At 44.7% G+C, this 25,788-nt stretch overlaps 1 protein-coding gene across 9 annotated transcripts in view; it reads right to left on the bottom strand.

Annotated features, from left to right (window-relative positions):
* The window catches only part of PKP4 (plakophilin 4), a 72,380-nt gene that overhangs the window by 8,383 nt on the left and 38,209 nt on the right, over positions 1-25,788 (bottom strand). For 4 of the 9 annotated variants that reach the window (XM_051810393.1, XM_051810394.1, XM_051810399.1 and 1 more), the window contains exons 4-15: positions 18,370-18,404; positions 14,098-14,229; positions 13,758-13,948; positions 12,401-12,956; positions 9,819-10,010; positions 8,152-8,360; positions 5,767-5,895; positions 4,276-4,489; positions 1,734-1,917; positions 1,311-1,428; positions 656-847; positions 343-516 (exon numbers count right to left, since the gene is read on the bottom strand). In XM_051810393.1, the coding sequence (XP_051666353.1) occupies positions 343-516; positions 656-847; positions 1,311-1,428; positions 1,734-1,917; positions 4,276-4,489; positions 5,767-5,895; positions 8,152-8,360; positions 9,819-10,010; positions 12,401-12,956; positions 13,758-13,948; positions 14,098-14,229; positions 18,370-18,404 (2,326 nt within the window). The remainder of the gene's footprint in view (positions 1-342; positions 517-655; positions 848-1,310; positions 1,429-1,733; positions 1,918-4,275; positions 4,490-5,766; positions 5,896-8,151; positions 8,361-9,818; positions 10,011-12,400; positions 12,957-13,757; positions 13,949-14,097; positions 14,230-18,369; positions 18,405-25,788) is intronic. The other 5 variants (XM_051810395.1, XM_051810397.1, XM_051810400.1 and 2 more) reach the window with 3 other exon arrangements.

The raw sequence follows: 25,788 nt of genomic DNA, 5'->3' as shown, positions 1-25,788 counted from the left end.
TGGTCTTATTTCAACAGCACCTTCCCACCAGAACTCAGAGCTAGAAGACACCAGAAGATTATTTTGACTCACTATGTGATGGAAGGAAGCCTTTTCTGTTTATTTAAAACAAATGGTACCAATTAAGGCCAGTTTCCATATGGCTCTTCCTGCTCCCTCCCCTTTCCACAGCTTTTCACTGTGGAAACATGACTGCAGCACATGAGCACTAATGCACAGACAAGAGGGGAACGCTCAGGTGCACGTGAGAAAATTGCATATTCCCCCCAAACACACTCCAAGATCTTATTAGAAAAAGCAACCAGAGTACAAGGAGAGGAAGAGGAGGAAGAATTCCCATACCTTCCAGTTGCCTGCAGAGAGGTTCTGGAGAGATCCTGCAGAGCCCTCCAGAGTGGCTGGGTTGGAGCTCTCTGCCAGAAGTGTCAGGTACGGCTTCACCACTGATGGGTGCCAGAGCATCTCCACCCCTTTAGGAGACTTGGAAAATCCTGGGATAGGGCCAACTCCGTCCCACTGAGAAAGGAACGCAGATGTGTAACAACACAAAACCTCCATTTTTATTCAGCATAGGATCATTTTCATCAAGATACGTCCTCCCCCACCATGAGCCAAACCCCATCTGAGGCACTGGCAGTACAAGGAAAACGCAAACCTGATCCTCCTGGGAAGTTTTTTTTTTCTTCTTTTTTTTTTTCCCCCAGCAGCTTGGCTCCGAGTCTTTGCTGGGTGACTCCTTTCCCAGCAAGTCATCCAGCTCATTGATCCCCAGCAGCCGCGCCTGGGGCACCTCCAGCTCCAGGCGGTAGGAAAGGTTCCTCAGGGTGCACACACAGTTCTCCACTGTCTGAACCAAATCAGAGAGATGCCTTGTCACCAGCTCTTTCTCACACAGAGATAAACCAAACCAGTCCAGCAGAGATGAAAAGGTGCTGGGAGCACAAGCTCTAAATTCTAATGCTGGGCTCTGGGCAGTGCTTGGGCTGTTTCTCTGGGAAAACTGCAATCTCTCTTAAATCTGACAGTAGTTATAACAGTGGGCTCTGCTATAGTGGCTTATTCTTTAGTATTCTGAAAATGAAAAGCACAAGAGCTTATTATTTTATTGAGGCATGACTTCTGCAGCACAGCTGCAAACGAGAAGTGATGCTGTGCTGTGCAGCTGAGTTTGGCTGTGCCTCCCAACCAGGGCTCGGGAGCGATGCCAGTTGAGCTACGAACACCACCGTGCTCAGCTGAGCCACACAAAGCCCAGAGATCCCAGCAGACAGTTCAGCACCATCACATCTGTAGGTGAGCCGTGCACCCACCTTGCTGTCGTAGTCTGAGGTGTTCACACAGGTGTGGATCACGTAGAGCAGCGAATCGACCAGCCCCTCGCAGGACCTCATCTGCTTCCGCGCCTCCTCCCCGGCGGAGCTCAGGTTCCTGAAGGTTGGGGTAACCAAGGAACATGGTGTAGGCAAGGACAGACAACCATTTATTAGACAGTTTGCAGAAGGTGTTGATGTAGCTGATTGGTAATTCATCAGTCAGTAACTCTTAGTGACTAACTTGGTAATTTTCTTATTTTTTAACAGAAAAAAAAAAGAACAATTGGAAAAGCTCCCTAAATGATGGAATCCTGTAATTTATAGAATAAAACAACTTGTCTGTTTTTAAAACTACAGTATGAAAAGGACCTGGACAACGTGACTAGTCTTTAAAAGGGAGTCTTCTAGAAGAGCAGATACCTCAGGCATCCTGTTGTATTGCGCAGAACGAGGGAAGTCTGGAATTTAATTTTATGATCATCGTCAAAGGAGGAGCTGTTCCATCCCGAGTGGGGCACTATCACAGTGTTTGTCAGCGTGGACAGAGCGTCTCTAATGATTGTCATCTTCACAGCATCACACGAAGACAAGTTCCAGAGAACCCCTTAGAAAAGATTTCCATTGCAGTAAAGTCAGTAGACACTTGGCAAACAAACATGAAGCAACATTCAAACTTAAAAGACATCACTTTAAATATGTGGTATGATTCTAGAGCAGGCAGAACTTGGAGAGCCAGCATCCAAAAAGGAGGAAAGCAATGTGGAACAGCAGAGGAGGGTATTGGGTTTTTTCCAATGATAAGAATGGCCTGCCCTGACATTCCTGCTCCCTCGCACTGTACGCCAGGAAATCAGGTACTGAAGAGCAGAGTGGATGTAAAAAATTTTCTTCCTGGAAACAACAGCAACAAGTCCAGAGCATGTTCCATTGACCTACCAGCCATATGGAACTGCCATCCATCTTTTATCCTTGGGCACAAATCCCTAGTTCCCTGCCCTGCACAATCTCTGTATGTTACATCCAGATACGGAGGTATGAGACCTGACATAAGTCACCAGCAGAACTGTATATGCAAACAATATGCTAAACACAGCATTGAATCCTCTTTTTCATCATAAAACACAGCATAAAGTTCATCCAAAGTCTCACCAGGTGCTGATCTTACTCAAAATACTTCCCTCACACACAGTATTTTCCTGATTGTGAGGTTGCACAGCCACACACACTCAGCAAACCCGGCCAGCAGCAGCTCCTCAACAGCCCCTCAACAGCTGCCCAAACCACTTGGGTTCCCCTTTGACTAGATCTTGAACATCCATTTCTTCAAAAATAAATTATGAGGGGAGCAGACAGCAAATGCTACAGGAGTTCACAAAAATGAAAGTTTATAAGACAGCAAAAGTTTTTAATACAGCCACACAAAAATAAGAATGACAAATCTTTGCATGAGACACCTCGTTGTCTTCTCTTGAGGGGGGCTAAGAGAAGCCCCTCTAATTAAAGGGCTCCATGGGAGAATACAGACATGAGGAGATTTACTGATTGATTTTGTCTTGATTTCTGGTTACAGGCAGCTGAAGTTCCTCCTGTGTCCCACAGGGGTTCCTAGAGCTCCTGCTCTCGGGGTTCAGCTCACACACAAGGGTAGTGCAGCCTTGCTACAGAGCTGGCTAAAGAGTGGATGTAAAAGGCACTTCCACAGAAATTAGTCCTGCAAAATTAGTCCTGTAAGACAATTTTCTGGATATGATTAAACTATGTACAAAACTACTCCCTAAAGAAAAAAGACCTACCAACAATGAATGCTGCACATTTTAAAGTGCTCGGGGATTCTTCATACTTTTAATACCACCATGGACCCATTTTAGAGCCATGTTAAAAGTATTATTTATGATTCTTAGTTGCAGCTCCTGTACAGCAAGACTTCAGTAACAAAAGAGAATTGATTATCAACTGGGAAATTGAAATATAATTTAAAGAAAAATACCCTCTGAAGTTGTTGTGCTGGATTTTATCACAAAAGTTCCTCCAAGAAGCCCATTACACTTGTGCAAATATTATCTTCTCCATGGGGATTAGCCTGGGAGCAAATCAGGGAGTCCCACTGAGTACCCAAGGCCAAACCTGCCCAGAGGCTGGACTCACACAGAGGCAGATCAGTTGAGTGATTAATGATTTATTTACTGAGTTCAGTATGCGAAGGCAAAAGCTCCCCCAGGACCCTCCGTCTCTTAATTGGGGAGAAGCCTTCAGCTGTTCACCCCGAAGCAGAGCTGTGTTACACAGCCCTTCAGCCTTTACCTTAAAATGAGGACACAACCTGATTATTTCTAGGTTCTTATTTTAAGATAATTAGGACCAAATTTAGTGCTTATTACAAATAAACCTGGAAGGTAAAGGCAGTTATAATCCGGGAGGTTTCCATTCAAAGACAAGGAAAGTGGTATTAGGAGCTGGTGGAATGCTGTATTAAGGTAACAGATTACAGGGTAGTTTGGGATGCCTCTTTGTTCCTCATGGTTGTGGAGGTACACTTAGAAACAAGTATTTAGCTGTTATGGAATCATCTGCCCAAGTCCAAAGAGACAGCCTGAGACCGCAGGTAGAGGGGATTTCCCAGAAGCTATTTTTCAACAGCCATTAACTGTGACTTCCATCACCGTGTAAGAGTGAACAACCCCCACACAAACAGCTCTGGACCAAGGACTGCTGAGGCCATCTACCCACCCCAGCAGATCCCTGCTGGCCCAAGCACCTCTGCATGTGGAAGGAGAGGAGTTTCTGCTCCCTGCTTAGGTGATATACTCGAGTGTGTGTCAATCCAAGTGCTGGCTCCAGCTGCCCCGTGTCTGCCTGACAGCCACATCAGGAAAATCACACACACTGTGAGTGCTTGTCACTGCCTGGGGGAGGGAGGAGCCTCAGAGGAAGGACATGGTCCAGGAGGGATCAACCAGCTCACCTGTTACCAGCTCCTTGACCTCGGCATCCACCGACTTCCGCAGCAGCCGCAGGAGGGCCGGGATCCCTCCCACGTTCTTCATGGCTATTTTGTTCTCATCAGTAGACTTCCCATAAACCAGGTTCCTCAGTGCACCACAGGCATTCTTCTGAACCTCCAGCACTCTGTGATCCAGGAGATCTACCAGGTGCTTGATTCCTCCCAGCCTACAGACCTGGAAAGTAGAATGTCGGGACCATCAGCACCCACTATCTCACCCATCTCACTCCACAGATGTAAAAGCCTTTTGTTTTTATGGGAACCATAAATCCCATTCCACTTCCAGAAGAAACAGCTGCTAAACCTTCCTGACTTGACTGTTACATGGGACTGAAATTCCTGGGAAGCCCCCCACCATTGCAAAGACTGAGGGGCATTTTTAGTCACTTGCTGTGTTCAGAGAGTTGTTACTGCTTTGTTTCCCAGCAATGCAGTTTTTAAAGTAATTTCCTATATCTCTGAAAATTTTTTTAAGGAATATGAGAAATAAGTGCTGATTATCACAGTGATCGTCACCAGAACATCAAAACCACCACTACCTCTTCATCTGCCTCCCAGCAATAGTGAATTATGTTGGGCTATCTTCTTATAAAAGTTGCACCAGTATTTTATTAATATAAACAAAATTTATACTGAAAAGAACAGATACATACACACATAGAATGTGAATGAAAAAGCAAATTCCTTCAGACCAACAGCTCACAGCTGCTCTGCAAAAAGAGCAGCTCTTCAAGTGCAAAGTTTCTAGAAATTTCAACAATACTCTTAATATTCACCCAGATGTATCCCTCCCCCACATCATAGTGACATAAACACTGTCCTCTACGTATTTCTATGATTAGATTCCTTTCCTTTGCCTGACAGATCACTCATTCCCTTAAAACACTGATCAAAAACAGTGAAAGCCTTCTAGAGCTCCTGGTTGTTCTAGTCTCCGGTCATCACCTGGTTACACAAAGCCAGGTTCTGGCAAACAAACTTTACAGTTCTGCTGGATTACACGACCTTGAGGTAAAAGATTTCTATAGAATTCCCATGCAGCTCTTATGATGGGAAAAATTTGTGTTTGTGTATGTGTGTAACGACACATCTGCAGGTACTGCAATATTAGCATCCTTGTGGCACAGCCAGAAACACGAGGTCACAAACACCGTGTTGTGCTGAAACCCACGAGCAGAGGCAAGGCCTGGTGTGCTTGCCCCGTGCCAGGGGCACAGGCAGCACCTACCTCTGTTTGGCCCCTGCTGTCCCAAAGCACAGGTGCTGCAGGAGCACAGCACCTACCTCTGTTTTGACCCTGTTGTCCCAAAGCACAGGTGCTGCAGGAGCACAGCACATACCTCTGTTTTGACCCTGCTGTCCCAAAGCACAGGTGCTGCAGGAGCACAGCACCTACCTCTGTTTTGACCCTGCTGTCCCAAAGCACAGGTGCTGCAGGAGCACAGCACATACCTCTGTTTTGACCCTGTTGTCCCCGAAGCACAGGTGCTGCAGGTAGGCGGCGGCGTTGGCCTGCACCGACGGGAACTGGTGCTGCAGCATGTGGATCACCTCGGGCAGCTCCGGATCCCGCCACGCAAACTCCCTGCACGGAGAGCACAGTGCAGAGAAGGCATTACTCCCAAACACAGGGTGTTTACTAAATGCAAGAACATCTTGTCAACAATTCCAGTTTTGTTCTGGAGTACCAGGGCGAGGAGGAAAACCAGGCACATTGGGATAACGAGTCACATCACCTTTTAGTCTTCTAACTGGACAGGGACACTATATCCGTGGAGCTTCACTTGGCTTGTGGACCACACAGATACAGTATACACTAAAGTTACACCAACTCAAATGCTTCAACCTACATAAATATCCCAAAAATTAATTATATAATGCATCTCTTCCACAACATTTTTCTGTCGGTGCTCAATGTTCTTCCTAAGCTGAAGCCAATTAAAACCTGCACACCCTGAAATGTCATCGGCAGGATCAGGTGCAAGAAGTTTGTTTGATCTGAGTTATTCAGGGACTGTAAATTTAAAATTATTAAAATAAAATACCCTTCATTAAACCACCATGATTTTGTACAGACCAATCCTAGAAAAGTCATGAAACACACCCATGTCCAATTCACAGATATAGAAATATAGTCATTAACAGTTGCTGGGCAATCTGCCTTCTGTAAAGGAGGACTGGGGGGTGATGAAGTAGTATCTCAAGTTTTCCCATGCTCAAAAATCCAAGTAAATAAGAAAAAAAAGAGCCAAATATGTTCCAAGAACAGTACCTGGGGAGTTGTTCCAAGGCTAATGTTGGCCTGGCAAGTGAAGTCTTCCCAAGACTCACCCAAAGAGGAAGCTCAGTTCTGTGCCCACTTTGAAGTGCTCAACAACTCCGAGGTTTATTTCTCCATACTAATGATAGGAAAACCTTAGGGAAAGCTGCCTTTCTAGTAAAACTAGTAAAAAGCTTTCCCTCTCATTCCAGAGTGGTGCTTCCCAACAGCCCACTCTGGGGCTGTGTAACCCGCTCCTCTGGCCCCTGGTACAGCACCACATGCACATAGGAAACTGGAACAGATTAAATGGAAGCTATTCCACTGGGAGATTACAAGCTAAGAAGGTGCATCAGCAGTGACAACTGAGTCAGAATTTCTTTAAAGTTCCTTGCTATGAATGTGAAGCACCCCTGTTATAAGTAACTCTTCCTGCCACATGCCAGAGCAGTCAGCCAGTAAGTTTTTACTTAGAGCTAGGATTATCCTATTGACATCATTTGGATGAATGTACCACTCAGTTGAATGAAATTAATCCAGTCTCTCAATATCTATTAAAATAATTAAATATATTAATTTCCACCAATAAATAGAGTAACAAAATCCATTAAAGCAGTGCTTTTATTGTCAAGATGGCAGGACAGGCCAGGGCTGGAGGAAGTGCCCAGTGCTACAAAGTGCTGTAGGCAGGACCAGGGATTCAGTGTGAGGCTCCCTCTCACCATCTCTGCTCTAGGTTTCCCTGGTACCCAGAGTGCCCCTAGGACAGCCCCCAAGGCATAGCTGAGCCCAGCTCCTGCAGGAACAGCTGCCCCACTTCCTGCTCCCTCTGAGCCAGCAGGATGTGCAATGTGCTTCCACAGCCAAGGATTGCCTGGAAGCTGCCTCAGTGACCAGCAATCTGAGGAGGGACCAGAATTCCTACCAATCCCAAACCCACACTGAACATACACAATGCCATAAATCCCTCCAAGCTGTGCATGGCCTGGGCTTTGATACCCCCAGGTTCAAATACAAGGTTTCAGTGCACAGTGTCTATAGTAAATGGCAATGACAACATTACCCTTGTCAGTGGCCCACACTGTGCACAGACATTTCCAACAACAAAGCAGTAATCATTTAAAAAATACACGTGTTCACTTTCAAAATGCCACATTTATAAATGATTTCTAAACTTACTTTGTTTTGAAATTTAAGCAGGCTGCTCATGAAAAATTCATTCAAATAAATTAGGTCTGTACTTTTGAATTTTCAAACCCCAATTCTCATTCATATAATGAGAAAACTCACCACAGTATTACAGGTTACTCTGTAGACTTACTAAAAATACAGTGGAGTAATTTGTTACTATTTCCTGTAAAAAATTTGTTACTATTTCCTGTAATAACTTCTCCATGAAAATAAGCATGGAAGAAAAATGTAATAACAAAATGCGTGACAGCTGCTCTTTCTGACTGCAAGGGGCAGCCCGCGTTTGTTATTTTGGCTATGTAGGCACAGATCTGAGTCGCTAAACGAGTCGCGATGGACTAAGCCACGGAGAACTGCAGCGAGGGGTGCCAGGCGTGCAGCGAGACTTGCCTGGGGTCCTTGTGGATGCTGTCGATGGAGGGGGAGCGCGTGGTGCCGCCGTCGGGCGCGGGCAGGGCGCGGCCGTAGCCGGGCTCGGGCAGCCGGAACGGCACCGCCCGCAGCGGCTCCGCGAACGCCGCGGGCAGCCCGTAGTTGTTTCTTTGGTATGTGAGGGTGCTACGCTGGCTGGAGGAGCGCTGCAGGTTGCCCACGCCTAGGACAGAACAGTGTCAAAACCAACCAGGTAACAAAGCTCTGCTGAACAGAAGGGGCCACACCTAGTTACCAGTGCAAGCAATAAAACATCGGCCTTGAAAACGTGCACAGTTCCACATGGGAAGCTGCCGTCAGATTTCAGGGAGCAATTCCTCAGCGTCCCAGGGAAGGTGGAGAGGTTAATTACAAAATGAGAAGTTTGGTGGGATCAGGCTTGTGCCTCAGCTTGCCTCAACAAGTATTTAAAGTGCCAACAAGCAGAAATCGGGGTGAAAAGTGTTTTCAAAGTTTATAACATCAATTCACCAACTACACCAAAAAGGAAAAGTAAACAAAAATTTACATTGTTTATTGTTTATGCTATATAATAATATAATAGATACTTTGCTTTTCCCAACTACACATACGTTTTCCCTAACAAAAGGTAACAAGAGGATGAAGATGAAGCCAGGCAGTTCAGGAACAGGAAAACGCATCTCCCTGACTGAACAGAGCTGTTGTTGTGGCTTTTGTTCTTCCAAGGTAAGTGGTATTAAGTAGACAAGGAAAAAAAGAATTCCGATTTCTAGTTATATTTCCTCATTGGCACATTCTGACAAACTCCATTTACTATAGGTTGTAGAAAGCAGGAGAACTGCAAAAACTGGTGCCTCATTCAGCACTTCATTCTCTTGGTATTAGCAAGCATTAAAAAGCCATTTTCAAGTGTGTGAAAACATGACATGAATTGGCCAGTTCTCTGTAGTTTTTTCTGGAGTTACTTAATTAATTCACTCTAATATTTTGAGAGTTTTTTGAAATCACTATATAAATTATTAAAGAACCTTAAAGAACAAACTGCACTGCAACATACATTACATTTCTCCCTGCAGAAAATAAATCCTAGTACTAAACTAATGCCTGTGCTCTTCATAATACAAGAGCAGCAATTCTGTGAGGTACTAGAGGAATATCTCAGTTTCCACAGACAATCCTCAGCTGCAGCATTTACCATTATCCTTTGCTGAGAAGTTGGGTAGAACAGTATTTTTACTGTGAAAGATGCGGTAGGTAATGTTAGTGGTAAGCTCTCATTTCACTGTATTGATGAATAAAAAACTGATGCACCAACTCAATTCATAAGAGAGTGATGCACAGGGAATGCAAGAGGAAGCAATAAATCCTGTGTGTCATGAAATACGCTTATCTCAGATGTACCTGAGCGTGCGATATCAAACAGAACACGCTCTGACCCCGGGCTGGCACTGATAGATCGCCCCAGGCATTCCCAGCAAACATCGCCAAAGCCTTTTAATTCCTGCTGGTTATTTTAAGTCCTTCAAACCTGGCTTTATCTCCATTAATTGATCCCCTCTAGTTCTTCCTTTGCACTGGCATTACCTATCTGAGCCCTGCTCTCCTCTATCCCCGTGTGCCGGGACGCGGGGCTCGGGCAGAGCCCGTGGCCGTCACCCACCGGAGCCGGTGCGGAACAGGGCGGCCTGGGAGCCGTGGTGCAGCTCGACGGTGCCGTGGTTGGGGCTGCGGAACACGGGGCTGTAGAACGTCCTGCCCTCGTAGATGGGGGTGATGTGCATGTCCGGGGACACCGCCGGGCGCAGCTCCTGCCCCAGCTGGCTGTGCTGGCTCGCGTACGAGCTCCTCAGGCCTGCAACCAAGCACACGGAAACATCGGCATGGCCCCTCTCCAACCCAAAAGAATCCAGCTGGCAGGACTGAATCTTTCTTCCTTCACCAAGAAAAGGTGTTGGTTATATCTACAGTCACAAAGATTTATTCATTACTTTTTTTGCCATTATTAAATGGCCCATACTGAAAGACTCACTGACAAAGCAGCATTTCTTTGACAAAAAGACACTGACAACTTGAAGTTTTCCAACTCATTTTTTTGGTAGCATATACAGTTGAAAGTCTAAACCATTTTACATGATTTGGAATAAAAGCTGAGTCAGCACGTGCAGTGCACAGGTTCAGCAATGACAGGGTAAGTGTGGACCTGACAGAAATCCCATTGTGACAGAGGGCACAGGGCACAGCCTCGAGGGGGTTGTAATCCTGAAAGTGAACAGTCCAAAGCAGTAAGAGCAAACATCTGCTCAGTAGTGGCGGCAGAGATGTAAGCACATGGAGAAAAGTCTTTATAAAGGTTTAAATAGCCTGTGATGTGAGTATATACACATAGCTATGCTGCAGCTGGGTTAGATTTTTGTTTTCACCTTGCTATATATTAGTATTTCATGCAATGTATACATACAAATGTATACAGCTTTGTCCGTGTTGGCATTACCACTGCAGGCACTAAAGCTCTGGCAGCTATCAAAGTAAAGAACATGCAAAGTGAACTTTGCAAGGGTGACAAAATGACGGAGATTACAGAACAACTTCAAAAGTACAATGGAGCAGTGATGGATAACCAAATGTATCCTGCATTGGAGTGCTTCCCCCCAAATCACACACCTGCTCTGCCACAGTGTCTGCAAGGGAACCTTTGGGCCATCACTAAGAAAACACATCTACAGGTGATGAGAACAGGCAAAGGGGACAGCTGGGCCCACAGCTCCAGGTGACAGTGCCACCTCCTGGGAAGACACTCACCTCTAACTGTTCTCCCAGAACATGCACCCCATGGAAATGGAGACTGCAAGCACAGAAGGAAGAGAGGAGCTGATCACATATCCATCCTCTCCTCCTGCTTACATAGCAGGGAAGAGCTCTGGGTTATACTGAAGGCTGCCACAGCACTAACCTTTCCCACTTCCAAACTTCCTCTCAGAAAACTGATCATCTACAAATTTGAGTTTCAGATTTCGGGTGTTATATTGAACTGCTCCCTCTAAAGGAACATGAAAACTAATTTATTCTAGACAATGTAGGAGTTTTTTAATAATACTAAGGGATTCTTACTCAGTTTGTAACACAAAGCACAGGGAAGTTAGGGCATTTCAAGTTTTCTGCAAAGATTACAGTTCAGATGGCTATAAAAGAAGATGCTCTCTCAGCTTGACTACCATGTTGCTAATTACTTCCTTCATTCTGAAAACATCACATTTAAAGTGTCTGTTTCTGAATTACTGATTCATTATCCCGATAACTATTTTTCTAAAGATCTATCAGTTCACCTGTTCAGACAAGGTGATATTCCCAAGTAGTGGTATTTGTAAAGTACCTTGTTAATATTTCGAAAGTGCAAGATTGCTGTTACACCAGAAATGATGCAGTCCTAGCCTGCACACATTTACCCTACTGAACAGCCTTTCCCATCAAACTCATTCCCACCCTCTTATCAAACTGGCAATTATTATGCCTTGCAAACAGAGGTGAGGGACAAGATATAACTTTTGCTGAGGAATGAGAGCATTTTGGAGTTTCCTGCAGTGTGACAGTTTAAAAGAAAAAACAGACATTGCCATTCGTTCAAAAGGGCACATGACTGGAAAATCACCTTATCTGTGCTCATTCAGATGAGAGTCAGAACCAAACCAGTAACACACACACACACAACTTAAAATGTAGAGTAATTGCATCTCTATAAGGATTGCCTCTCAGATTAATAGATTCTACCTTTTAGGGCTTTATTTTAAGCTATTATTAAAATGGTTATCCTATATTTAACTTGAAGTATGAGATAGTCAAGAAATATTAGTGGAAAATAAGACTAATATTCAGCAGTACTAAGTTACATATTTTAAGAACTAGACGTAACACTAGTTCTAGGTTAGTATCTCTTACTTCATGTACAGCCTGCACACACATTTAAACGTACTTTGTCTTTGAAAATGCTGACATGCCTCTGGAAGACTGACAATTTCACTCAGCAACTTAAATAATCGGATTTAATTCAATGCCTGGCCAGCAATTAGTAATCATAGAGAAAGCCAGTATTCAGGGGGAACTTGTGATTGATACAGTGTTTGACAGCAGTATTTACAACCGATTTGACACATCCACCCAGTGCTACAACGTTTCCCCCCCCACACCCGGGTTTTGTACAGCTGTGATTTGTGCTGAGTTTTACCCGTGCCTGTACCTGTCACTCACCTGTGAGGCTGTCGGGCCGCGGGGGGACCATCCTCTCATAGATTTCATACTGCTGTCCGTACTGCTCAACGTCATGGATTGTCCTCTGCAGCGTCGTTCCCAAGTGCTGCGGAACCGCCGTCATGCCGGAGCGCTTCGGGGAGGAGGATCCCAGCTGAGTTTGGGACGGAGAACCCACTCTGGTTTGCACGTCGGCGAGGGCCAGAGGAGAGCCCACTCTGCCCGCGGTCTGGTACTGGGAGGCGCCGCCGTTGGGGTTTGCCTGGCGGGCCGTGAGCGAGCCGACGCGCCGCACGGCCGAGGGGGACGCGGGCCTGTGCGCGGCGTACGGGGACGCTGCCCGCTGCACGGGCAGGGTGGTGGAGGAGTACCCGTGGGAAGCCAGGGATCTCTGCTCGGCCACGCCGGGAGAACCGTACCCGCTCCCCAGGGACGTCCGCAGCGACCCCCGCGACGGGGACACGCCGGTGCTGACCACGTAGGAGGGAGACTGTGCCCTGGATGGGACCGAGCTGACCCGCCTCATGACTCGGTTGGTAGCAGTATTTACTGAAGGCTGTTTGAAAACAAGAACATTGATGAGTTTCATAAAATCCCACTGTGTTCTCCTGTAAAACAGACAAGTCAGCAAGAAATGCACACAATTTAGTGGTATATACAGGCAGCGGGAGAGTAGCTTTAACCCTAAACAACATCCCTTCAAGGTTTCCTGTAACTTTTTTTCTAACCAGTGTTTCATAGTATATAAAATAGCAATTTAACATTAAAAACCTATCTGTTCTTCATTCTCATTTGGCTTCTTATGTTACTGTGCACCTACGCTTTCCTTCCTCACAACTTGACCACTTTGGAAACCCATGAGCAGTAATGTGGAGTTCTGATATAAGCTCATAAAGTTCTGACAACTACTGTCTTACTATCACTCCATTTACTGAAAAAGGAGGGAAAAAGCCAGAAACATCAGAAGGTACAGGAACGTAAGCACCACCTTCCTTTAAGCACTAAGTGTACGTACAGACAAATTCCAGGAGGTTTTCCGCACTCTCACAATGAATTCTGGGTGAGAGGTACCTTTTGATACCCTGTCAGCAGTGTGTACTCTGCAGTCAGGAGTCCTCGCAAGTGTTACCTCATTTCAGCTCGATGAATGACCCAAATCACACGTGTGCTGATCCCAGCAAACAAGCCTGTCTGCCACAAGCCATTTTGGCTTTTTAACCCGTGAAAGCGTTAAACAAAACTGTCATTTCACATCATTAACTCCAGCCCACCCAAAGGGAGGCCCAGCTATGAGCTACTGTCTCTGACCCCAGTGGAGCCCATGCACAGCCAGAGGAGCAGTGACTGGTCAGGGTACCTGGACTGACGTCTGCCCTTCAGCGCGGGAGCTCCTCACCACATGGTTGTTGGTGGGTCCAACGAGGGAATGCTGCTGTCTGAGCTCTGACTTGCTCAAGTTTTGGCTGTTATGGAAACTGCTTATTTCCTGGTAACCACTGTCAGAATAAGAATTCATTTGTGTTGAACTCCTTGAGTTACCTACAGACCCTGTAGATATGAAGCCAGCATAAGAATAAAAGCATTGATAACTTCACAAAGTCCTATATAAATTAATTATTTGTTGCATTCACAACTATTACATTTTTATACCATCACTACAGAAATGTATTCCAATATTTAAAATGCACACAACAGACCCTCACTTTCATGGAGAGATGTCTGCTCTGGTGAGTAGAGGGTGCCTTGCTCTGCTTCTGTTCTAATGTCATAAGCATTGGTGTGGACACCCTCTGACACCTGGGGTTTGCTTATACCGGTGGGTGGAGGATCTGAAAGAACAAATCAATTAGATAAATCCAATGTTTCACATGCAAGTTTCCTGCAAACTCAATCACCATACTTTACTCACACACACTAACAAAGGACTTACTCCCAACAGAAACAGTTTACTGGCAGACAGGTGTCATCTCCCAGACTCAATAAAAAGAATGTTAATATGAATATCTGAGAATTTGGTTTCCTTGAAGTTTTGATGTAGTTGTAGAATTCTAATTTTTCAAATAATATGTTCCAACCCATTTTAATGATAAATGAATTGATTACCTAGTATGTCTACTCTGTTGAGTAGAAACACTGCGCAACTGTGCTGCAGTGCCCAGAGGACAGCTACCCTTGTCTTAAGGGCCTGTAATCAACATCTCCAGATGCAAAAGGCTGAGTTCAATTTTTATCCCTGTTTGTGTACTATCAACAGCAGTTGTTGCTGACTTTATATACTTTTTACTTCATATACTACTATCTAAATATTTGCTTCTCAGCAAGTTGAGCTAACTTCAGTTCTAAGAATGTCAGCTGAACTGTACAGACAAAGGACAGTGCCATAAGGAAAAACAAAGGAGACACAGCAATGGTCTTATGAAGAAAGGAAAAAGTCAAACAGAGTCTAGGGGAAAAAAAGGACAAAGATGACGACACTGAATCAACATTTATTTTGACAGAAATATTAAGCATTCAATTGCCATCATGTTACACAGGCAGCAGAATCACAGAATCATTGGAGTTGGAAAAGCCCTCTGAGCCCATCGAGCCCAACCCCTCCCCAGCACTGCCAAGGCCACCCCTAACCCATGTCCCTAGGGGCTCCATCCACACAGGTTAAATGCCTCCAGGGATGGGGACTCCAGCACTGCCCTGGGCAGCTGTGCCAGGACTGGACAGCCCTTTCCAGGAGGGAATTTTCCCAATATCCAATCTGAACCTCCCTGAGGAAGTGGAATAGGCAATGGAGGTTATGTTTAAAGGTAACACCAGAAATGTAAATTCTCGCTGCAGAAATTCCTGAACGAGCCCAGAGTGAACCCAAAGGAAACATGCTGAGGGGCACCAGCCCAGTGCCAAGGGCTGCTTGGTGCCAGGAGCTGTGGGCTCTGGGTAGCAACTCCTGCTGCACAGAAATCCTCTGGGTTTTACAGTAGCTGGACACAAAGTGCTGGTGTCTTGCTATCTGCACAAGGAGCCATAACGTACCATACATTCTAAAAAGTTATTCAGTAATTGCTACTATGAGAAATGTTTGAACACTATTTGAATTAAAAAAAAATATTTTAAAAAAATCAATCAATCTTAGAAATTCTAGGCAGTCAGCGCAGTTATTTATCAGTAGTATCATTCTTAGGTCAAAACCAGCTTATAAAATACTCTTACTACTATAACAGTATTACGACCAAATTTAATTAAGATTTAATAAGATGTGTTACTATACTTCCCTTAGCTCAATCATCAGTATGCCTAGAAACAATCCAGAGAACCAACACCACAGAACTCTCTTCACAGCCTGTTACACCAGCTCAACACCAGAGGGTAACAGCCACCAGTGGGTATTTCGTGTCCTTCGGAACAAAACACTTGGGGGACTCAGACATTTACATCAGAATTACATCCAACTTCAATACTTTAATCTTCAATATTTTTTGTTTCACTAATACAAGGCCCTGTTATTTCAGTTCCTGGATATCATATGATACTAAATCAATGTCAGACTGACAAATAATCAGTTTGGGGAGAGATATCCAGGAAGAATAAGGTCCAATTGTGCCATGCAGTGCAGATGTTCCTCAGACAGAGCTCTGAGCCCAACTCTGCTTCCATCACACATTGGCCACCAGGCAAATGCTTTCACAGGGCTAAAAAATAAAGATTGTTTAGACTGTCTAACAAAGCCAGAATGCACAATAAAATAAATTGTTGTCTTTCTATTTCTCTCCACTACCAGAAATCATGAGGAGTGCCCTGAATAAAATAATAGCCTTTTTATAAATGGCTGCTGATCTAATATTCTATTTATAAGCATCTGCAAAACAACATCATTTTACATTTCTGTGAAAATTCTGTATAATTTTACTGATGCAGAAAGCAATCACAGCTACAGTCACATCTTATCATCTGCTGATGCTTTTGACATAAACCACTATCTACAGTCAGAAAAAAGGTGACTTAAGGCAGTGTTTTCATCCATCTTTAACTCCAGTATTTTCAGATTGCAGTTGGTAAGGTAGCATCTAACAACACTTCTACAAAACAAAGCTCCACAGTGAACTGGGGAATAAAACCTACCATCATGCCAGAATCACAACGTAAATGTTAACAGGAAATGAAATGTGGAGCAAGAAATTCTAAGCAAGAAATAGGGTTTTTTCCAACATGCAATTACTGCAGAGGAGGCTACTTTGGGTACAGAGATGTGAGAAATATACATCTAGGTTTGCATTAACACATACAGCATTGAAATAGAAATAGGATGTTTTGCCATATGTCAAGTGACTGCTTAGCAGGGATGTGCAGAGGAGATTTCTAAAGAAAAGACACACACAAATGCGAGGGGAGAATTAAAGGATAAAATAAAACCATGAGCAGAAAGAAAGAAAGAAAGAATGAAACTAATAGAAAGACAAGGAGACAAACAACAGACAAAGAATAAGTTACAGGAAAATCAGAGGAGGAAACAAAGCAATGGAATGCAATTGGTTGAGATAAATCAGTAGAACAACGCCAGAGAGCTGTCAGAAGGAATCTGTACCAGTTGTGAACTGTCATTGGGGACACTGCAGAACCAGGGGAAACAATGTGATTAAAAAAACCCCAAAAAATAGAATCCACAAAAACAATGTTCACATTGAAAGAATAAGTAAAACCAATTTCTCAATTACTAGACAAAACAAATTTGACTTCTGTTTAAAGCCACTGCTGAAAGAATACCTGAAAATCACCACCATGATTAGCAAAAGTTAAATGCCAGGACAAATAGGCTGTTGAAAATATTAGCTTTAAAGGAAAGGAAAAAAGCTAATGTATGCCTCACCTCAGCTGGGGCAACAGAAACCATGGAAATACAACTATGCAGAAGTTTAAGAGTTTAGTCTCTAAATAAAACCAAACCCAGAAAGGGGATATTTACCTAAATTACCCCAATGATGGTGATTATGAACGTGCTAGGCTGAACAAGCACTGGCAGGCAGTGGCCCTGGGCAGCAGCTGCGAGCATGGACAGCACCCTGTGCAGAGGGACAAACGCTCTGCAGGGGTTGGCAGGGTTGGTGCAGCTCTCAGCAGGCTCCCTGCAGTGCCAGCTGCAGCTGGATTGCATGGGGCCACTTTGGGGAAGCATGACAAGAGGACATGGTCCCAGTGTCCTCCCAGTTGGAGGGACACCATCCGAGTGCGTCCCGCGGGGCTCCTGCACGTGCCCCCCGTCACTGCAGAGCCCACTGTGCTCCCAGAGTGACTCTGCAAGGTCCCATGTCATCACTGTGGCACACAGCCTGACCAGCACCATGCTCTGATCTGCCAGGGGCAGCAGGGATTACTCCAACAGACACGAGAATGGCATTTTGAAGATACGGTCCTACCCACTTCCCCAGTATACTCAGGAGCAGACGTAGCAGTACCACAAGAAAAGTGCTTCTTTTGGAAAGAAAGTTCATGCTATCCTGAGATACAAAACCAGAAAAAGCACTCACAGAAAAACCTTCACTTATTAGACACTTTCTCAGTTAAGTAAAAACATCTGTTTTTAAGCTTAAAACATGTAGTATTTTTCATGATCCCTACCTGGAGGGAGAAGACTCACAAGTAATTTTTAGTTTGTTGCAAAGGAGACCCAGTACATGGTAAGCCTTGTGTTACAGGCAGAGCTCACACAGAAACATAAGGGCACAAAAAGCTGCAATAAAAGTACCTGCAACTATCTCTAAGCTCAAGCACCTTTTAGGTAACAGAGGAACACACAAGTGTCTCACGTGTGACAAAGAACATGTTAATGTCACACTTTAGAAAAGATACTTGGAAAAGACATGTAGCACTGTGGCTAAACATTCCGTTCATGTCAAAGTGAATGCCAAGCAATGAATGCCAAGAAAATAAAGCTTTTTGGGCTTAAGACTTAAAGCAAATTGTACACATAAAGATAATACCTGAGGATCTCCAAGGAAATGACTTCTCAGTAGAGCTGCAGAAAGAAAAAAAATTATTACAAAAATGAACCATGTGGCTAGTTTGGATTTCATTTTTATTTTATTTTGTTTTTAACCAAAGCACAGGAAACTGCACAAAGAACCCCAGCAGATAAAGTTTCAATAGCCCAGGTAAATAACATTCTGCAGTGCTTTACACCTGACAACTGAAGCACTGGTTATTGCATTTAATTTTGTGTTAGGCAGTGGGAGTTATTCACTGTAACTTACTGGATATCACAGCACCAAGCAGCATGACCTGTGTGCCCCAGGACAGGTGAGAGCATGATTTATGACACTCAGTTCCTGTCCCAGGTTCCATCAGAACACAGCCCAGCCAGCGTGTGCCATCACCCCCAGTCCCGGCACAGCCAGGGTGTGCTGCCAGCACCGAGCACAGCCTCGGACAGGAGCACTCCCTGCCCAGGGCAGGGCCAGCCAAGGAGCTTTGGGAACCACCACTCCACAGCATTTGGCTGCTACATGGAAAGCAGCTTAAGAATTGGGGGTCTGTTTCTGTTCATTATTTTCACTGTTATTTCAGTTTCCAATTTTCCAGAGATTTCTGATCCTTTGTATGGGACAAGGCAAAGCACCTGAGTCACAGCTACACCTCTGAGAGCCAGGAGGTGACAGACCTCACACTGTCCAGGTTAACGAGACACCTTCACAAAAAACTATTGCACAGACCAAGCAAGTTTGATATCAGCATAAACCTCAACTTCTCCTGCATTTTTCCAGTAATGATTTTATATCAAACTATCTTCCCCATTTTGTCCTTCCACCCAGCCATGTGCTTTCCTGTGCCCACAGTGTGCCCACAGTAGTACTGCTGCATAACCACCTTTGCAGATAAATGCAGAATTCATCCATGTGTTATTGCCATTAGATACTCTACATATTTTTATGGGAAAATGTATTTCCTCACTCTAATATAAACTACCAAACTTTGACTATTACATCATTTTTGCAATGATTTTAAGTTGCTATTTTCCAAAGTAAAGCTATTTAAAGGAAAAACAGGCAAGTCCATCAGATTATATTATGTCTAAATATCAGCATGAGACTGCAATTTTGGGTAAGACTATATCTTTCTAAATGATTTTTATTTCACTTCTTTCTACCACAGCCATCAGTTAAAAAAAACTTCAGCACAGCAGCATGAACAGCTGTTCGTCCTTATTCTCTAAAATGAAACCAATCATTTAGGAGCCTTAGTCCCTGATGTGATCCCTCTGTGGTGCTGGGACACACCCTGATGCCAGAGCACCAAGTTGGAACATGGACCCAGCTACGTCCCAGATCAGGGGGAGCAAAAAGTGCAACTGCACGTCATCCTGGGGGACTGACCAGCTCACCCTCACCACCAGCAGCTCCCTTCCCCCAAACTCACCTGCTGTGCCCAAGGGAGCTCTGCCACTCCACTCGAGAGCACAGGCAGGTGGATTAGTTTAAACTACCTCTAGTGGTACAGTTTAAATTGGGATTTAAACAAGCCCAGATTTTGCATGACCAAGCCTGCTAAGGCATTTCAGGAAGAAGGTCACAGCCTCCAGTTAACAGGAGGGAATAAACGGAGCACATGGAGCTTTCTGAAGCTATTACAACTGTCCCTGCAGGAGATCAGGCCGGGTGACCGTGGCACACAAGGCAGATGGCTCTGAGAAAGGCAGGAGCACCCACGGACACCTGAGCTCTGCAGCAGAGGGGCTGTGCTACCATCACCTGGCTGCTCCACCGGTTCCAAGGCCACCGAACCTCAATTTCTGCACAGCCTTGGCCTAAAGTTCATCCAGTTTAAATAAAAAGCTAAAACTACTTCTCGTTTCTAGTACACTGCTATTGACTAACCAGTACGGTAACTCAAGAATATTTCTCTAGTGTAATCTGGGGACTGTAGCTACACACTAATGGAAATTCTGTGCAACTTTACTGGCTTTTTTGCTTGCAAACTGAACCTTGTAACTGTTTTAATGAAATCTTTAAAAATATTTCTACTGTTACAAAATCATAAGGAAATTTGTACCCAAACTGGTATTAGATTAAAAAGAATTTGTATAAAATGAAATTGATTTTGTTATTGAAAGCTGAATTCTGAATGTCAGTTAACTTACACAAATTCATTACATTACAGTATATTCCTTACTCCTCACTGAGCAGACTTGCATACAACTGGTCATTAATCAATTAATTACTGTTACCTTACTCATTGATACTCTGGTCCTCTGGATTGAAGAAACACAAGGCCCATTTGACAGCCTGTGACCCCTGGCCCTAGAATTTTCATGCTACCTGAACACAGTTTTACACTCTTTCACCCTTGCTCTGTTCCTCAGGCTTTCTGGAAACTCAGTTCCTTGCCCTGAGCCCACATGGCTCCGTGGTGCTGTGAAGGGAACACCGGCTGAGCACACCCAGCTACTTCACTGTCACACACAGGACTGTAAGCCCTGAGCTCAGCCCTGCCCAGCACACCTGGCTACTGGCACTTCCTTCACAGGTACAGGAGGCAGGAATGATAAAGGCTGCTCTGACTACAGGTCACATGCAGAAAGCTGCCTCATCAACACTTCAATTAGTCAAACATTTAACTTGGCTCTTATTAAAGGATTCTGGAACAAGTCCAGCATACATCACCTACTGACATCATCACCTGCTTTTGTCACCTTGCAGGTGAAAAGTTTTGAAGTTACCAAGTCCTCCAGCTTTGAGCAGTAAGTCCAGTGCACTTCATTCCACTAAAAGCCAGCGTGGTCACACACTGCACTCCCCATGCTGAGCTGCTGTGCCCTCCCTTCCTGACAATAACGTGTGAGATATCCACAGAGAGGCCACATGTGTGGGGGACTGCACTTCGGAAAATGCTTAATTTTAGTCCACTATTATCCTTGAAAAAGAATTAGGTTAGTAGAGTAGACGTGCAGAAATTATATTTTCTTTTCAGAACAGTTTGGTGTGATATACAGTTTTCAGTTAGAGAAGACAGAGATAAATATTATGACAGAAACATGAATATTTGGTAACTAGAGATGGAGCATGCATATAAACTCTGCTGAAATCAATCTATGCCTTTTTTTTTTGACCCCTTAAATTTTTTTCCTCATTCATATTTCCCAAATATCTGGATTGTTTTCTGCTTGCTTGTTTTGAGGTTTTGTTTCATTTGTGCTTTTGTAATTTGGTTGTTTTTTGGTGGTTGTGTCCCATTCTTCATTTCACACCTTTTCTTTGCCATATCACAGGTTTAGTACAAAGCTGTTTTAGACACAGAATTGAACCAGCTACCAAGGTGGAACAGATAATAATCTGATAAACAGAAAAGGTTTCGTAGGAAGTCATTTATAGACAAAACCCACTAAGGATCTCCAGCACTATTTTACATTTTCACATGGCAGCTCTCAAACAAACTCTTTCCAGCTCTGGATTTCCAGGTTGGAGCAGGGGCCTCCATCCCTGTCAGTGGCATGGCTGTGCCACCCTGCAAAGGCAGAAGTGGCTGGTGGAGGTCACGGCCGGGACCGGGCCAGCACCTGTGCATGGGACAGGAAGGCTTCAGGAACTGACATCTAGGGAAATTCTGATTTCAGATTGCTGATTTTATTTAGCACTGTGCTATTTTTCAAAAATTATGTAAACACAACTATGATTCCCCAGTTCCTAGCCTGGACAGTTCAATTCCCAGTGCATCTTTCACAGGTATTACATAACATGAAACAGTTTAAGCCTATTATATTTGCAAGTACTCCATCAGGTGAACAGTAATTCTTTTTAAACAGCACCACTTGAGAGAAAAGCAGTGATTTCCACTGCCTACCTTCATTGGTTGGCTATACTGCTGTTGTCATCAAAAAAAGGCAACAGCTGAAAAAAATTTAGTATTATTTATTAAATATTTATAAAATGGTGAAAAGCTGTAAAAAGCTAAAAATATAATTCTGTTTAAAATGTATGTACTTCACACATATTTCTGTAGCATTTCAGCTCACTGCTTGGCTACACTTCCATCGTTGGAATACATCTGTGCTGTGAGGCACCGGCAGGAACGGGCTGTTCCCAGGGATCCGGGCTGTTCCCAGGGATCTGGGCTGTTCCCAGGGATCCGGGCTGTTCCCAGGGATCCGGGCTTGCTGCTCCCCCAGAGCTGCCAGCCAGTGCTCAAGTGCCTGTTCAGGCTGAATGTATTGTCTTACTTGTCCTTTATCTTCCATTTTAAATATCTACATCAACTACACATTTACAACTACATGCAGTACGAAGGCTCAAAGCTTTGTGTAACTGAATTCTTGGTATAGGGGCATGTCTCAAATCAAATGCCATTTACTCAACTCTATAAACTTGTAATACACATTACAAGCAATGGGCAACCAGGAGAATCAGTGCAATGACATTTCATATTTTTGCTTTTCTTATTGATACCGGTAAGCAGACATTTTCACAAACATTTGAACTAAATGAGGCAATTTTTTAGTCTTCAACTTTCCTAACAGCTATCCTCTTGATTTCACCAATACACCTCATTCCTCTACCCATTCTGCCAGCCCCTGTACCAGGTACCACAGCCATCCCACGCTCCCCACACAAATTAACCAGTGCTGCCACCAGGAGCAGGCAGGCCTGGGGCTCGCTGGCTGACCCAGGCAAGCACTGTGCTCTGGGGCTGAAATCAGAAAGCTGAATTCTGCAATACTCAAGTCTGGGATACTACACCCGGACGTGGTCGCTCATCCTGACGGATGTCACTTCCCACGGCAGGGACTGGTGCCTCCCTTAGCTAAGGGAAGGCCTGAGGGACTGGCAGCCAAGGGAAGGCCTGAGGGACTGCACTCAGCCGTGCCAGGGCTCTGCACTGGAGCCCCTGCTGTGTGCGGGGCTGGGGTGCCCGGGGGTCACTGCCCCTCCTGAGGACAGGTGACATGTGCCCCCTGATCCAGCACATCCACCTGCTGCAGCCCACGGCTCACTCGGCCCAGCCTCGGGAGAGCCACAACTCAGCCAACACAGTCACTCTGCCTCTCCCGCCCTGCTGAGTGGGAGGTGGACATTCACAGGAAAAACAACAGCCCTGTTCTGTGGCCCAGGCTACTCCTGGGTGAGGCAATAAGTATTGACATGTGCAGTGGAGGTCAGTGTTAAACCATCACTTTTCAACTTAGTACCAGAGCAACTAATCTGTAAGCTACAATTTTTTTTCATATTTGATCATCAGCAAATTGCATTAAAACCTTCAAATTCTTCAAGTCTTTTGGCATTCAAAAGCTTTGGTGGAATTTCAGAAAGGCTTACAGCCTGAGTAAATGAAACAAAAACATGGATTTGGGAACTATGACAAAATACTTCACAAGGTTCACTCATTTTTGATGCAGACATAAATAAAGACAGCACTTTTAACTTTCTGTGGAGCAAGATAAAAGATAGCATGCCCCAAAAGCACTCCAACTCTGATCCTAAAGGTAGGTTTTTTTGAGTTTATAATTTGCCATGAAAGTTTGGTAACATGAATATAATGCAAACAATTTCAAATATACCCTTAGAAATGCTGAAGCATTTGACACATCATCGGAGCAAACTGAAACCAGTTTCTGTGAGGAGAATTACCCCAGATGAGCTCACTGAGAGTGGTCAGGTCAGGACAAATGTGCCCCTGCCTGCTATGAAATGCCCTGGCAGGAGGTTGGCACAGTTTGGGGTGTCCCACATGGCACTGCTCCTCAGGAGGGACAGAAGGCACAGTTTGGGTGAGAAAAACATGTGCCCATGAAATGCAGCACATGTGCACCTCACTGGCAGTTTGAGTGTCCATCACAGAGCACAGCACTGTGCTGAACTGCTCTGCAATACTGCCTGCTACTATAGAAACTGCACATTCCAGTCCAGTGGGAAACGCAGAGAAAATAAACCACCCTTGTGGCTACAAAATACATTTGATCTTTCAAAACCCAGAGGACCTCAGGCAGGCACATCATTAATCAAAGTGACTGTCAGAAGTGCTAAAATTTCCTTTATCAGTTCTGGTGCTGCCCAAGGGGCTGCATTCCAAAGAGTCAGGTGTGCCAGTTACACACTTGCATTGAAGTGTGTGTGACAAACTGCTGTTATCAGTGCAGGACTGTCCCACTGATAAGCAAGAGCCTTTTGGTTCCCCACACCACTCAGCCTTCCTGAGTCACACAACAGCAACTGAGGAAAGGAACCAGCCAGCTGTGAGAGTCAGGCCAGTGTGTTCAGCACTGTGGGCTGAGCCCTGGTACCACGGCTGTCCCCCGGCCCCAGAGCCTGTGCCACACATCTGCCTGAGCCCCACGGCTGTCCCCCTGCATCACGGTGTGCTCCCACACAGCTGGCAGCCAGAACTGAACCCAGCAGAGCAGCCACAGCACAGAGGGAATGGCAGCTGCAATATTGCCTCTGTAGGGGGAGGCTGAACAGCCCAGCGGCTTCCGACAGAAACCTGTGCGTGGTACAGCACAAAACAAAAGCAAGAGGAGGCAACTGAAACCTCACACTGACTCCCCACTCTGTTATCTCCTGTCTTGTCATGCACAGCACTGGGAAAGCCCTTTAATACTCACATGTGACACTAATCGCGCAATTTCAAGTTCTTAAGAAGTTTGAAATGTATGGGATGCCATGAAATATCTTAAGAGTACTGAGCACAGTACCCAGTTATAAAAATTAATTATGAGAAGAAATAATTTTAACATGCAAGTAACTTACAAGTACACAAGAATAAACTGTATTGGACTCCAGGGCTGCAGCTGATTGAGTGCCTCCTACTCCACCCATCACACTACAACTGCTGAGGATCCACAGACCAGGTCTCCTTCCCATCCTTCACACCCCCTTCAGGACAGCAAATCAGCTGCTCCTCTGCCCTGCCTGCAGTTACTGTGCACTTGTAACACAGGTGGGAACAGACCAACAAGCCTGACCTACAAGGACCTGTGTTTGCTTTGCTTTGTCCACGTGTACAAAGCAACACTCCTTTCTCACAATCAAAAGCACCAGAAGGAACCTTGCGGTGAGGTGGGAGTCCCTCAGGTGCCCCCTGGGAGGTGACAGTCCAATCACTGGCAGCAGAGCCACACCAGGGCCAGGACAGCAGTGGGTAAATCAGAGAACTGCTCTGGCCACTGAGGTCAGCAAACCCTTCAGCTGGACTCTGACACGGAATGCTCCCAAACATTTTAACCACAATAAAGGAGATTAAAGCACTGGCTTTGAAACAAAGCACTGTTGATTTCCTCAGGGACAGAAAACTTGAACAAAGGATAAAAATAAAAAGTTGTATGACTCTTATGTTTTAGTTCTGCTGGCTTTTTTAGGGTTTGTAATTGTTTCATGGGGAGGGGCAGTTGTTTGGTTTTTGGTTTTTAATATAAG

This window comes from Manacus candei, unplaced genomic scaffold (genome assembly GCF_025592945.1).
Source record: "Manacus candei isolate 608988 ecotype Guabito, Panama unplaced genomic scaffold, ASM2559294v1 h1tg000077l, whole genome shotgun sequence".
Classification (NCBI taxonomy): Eukaryota; Metazoa; Chordata; class Aves; order Passeriformes; family Pipridae; genus Manacus; species Manacus candei.
Note: the sequence above shows the minus strand (reverse complement) of the source record. Positions and strands in the feature narration are given on the sequence as shown.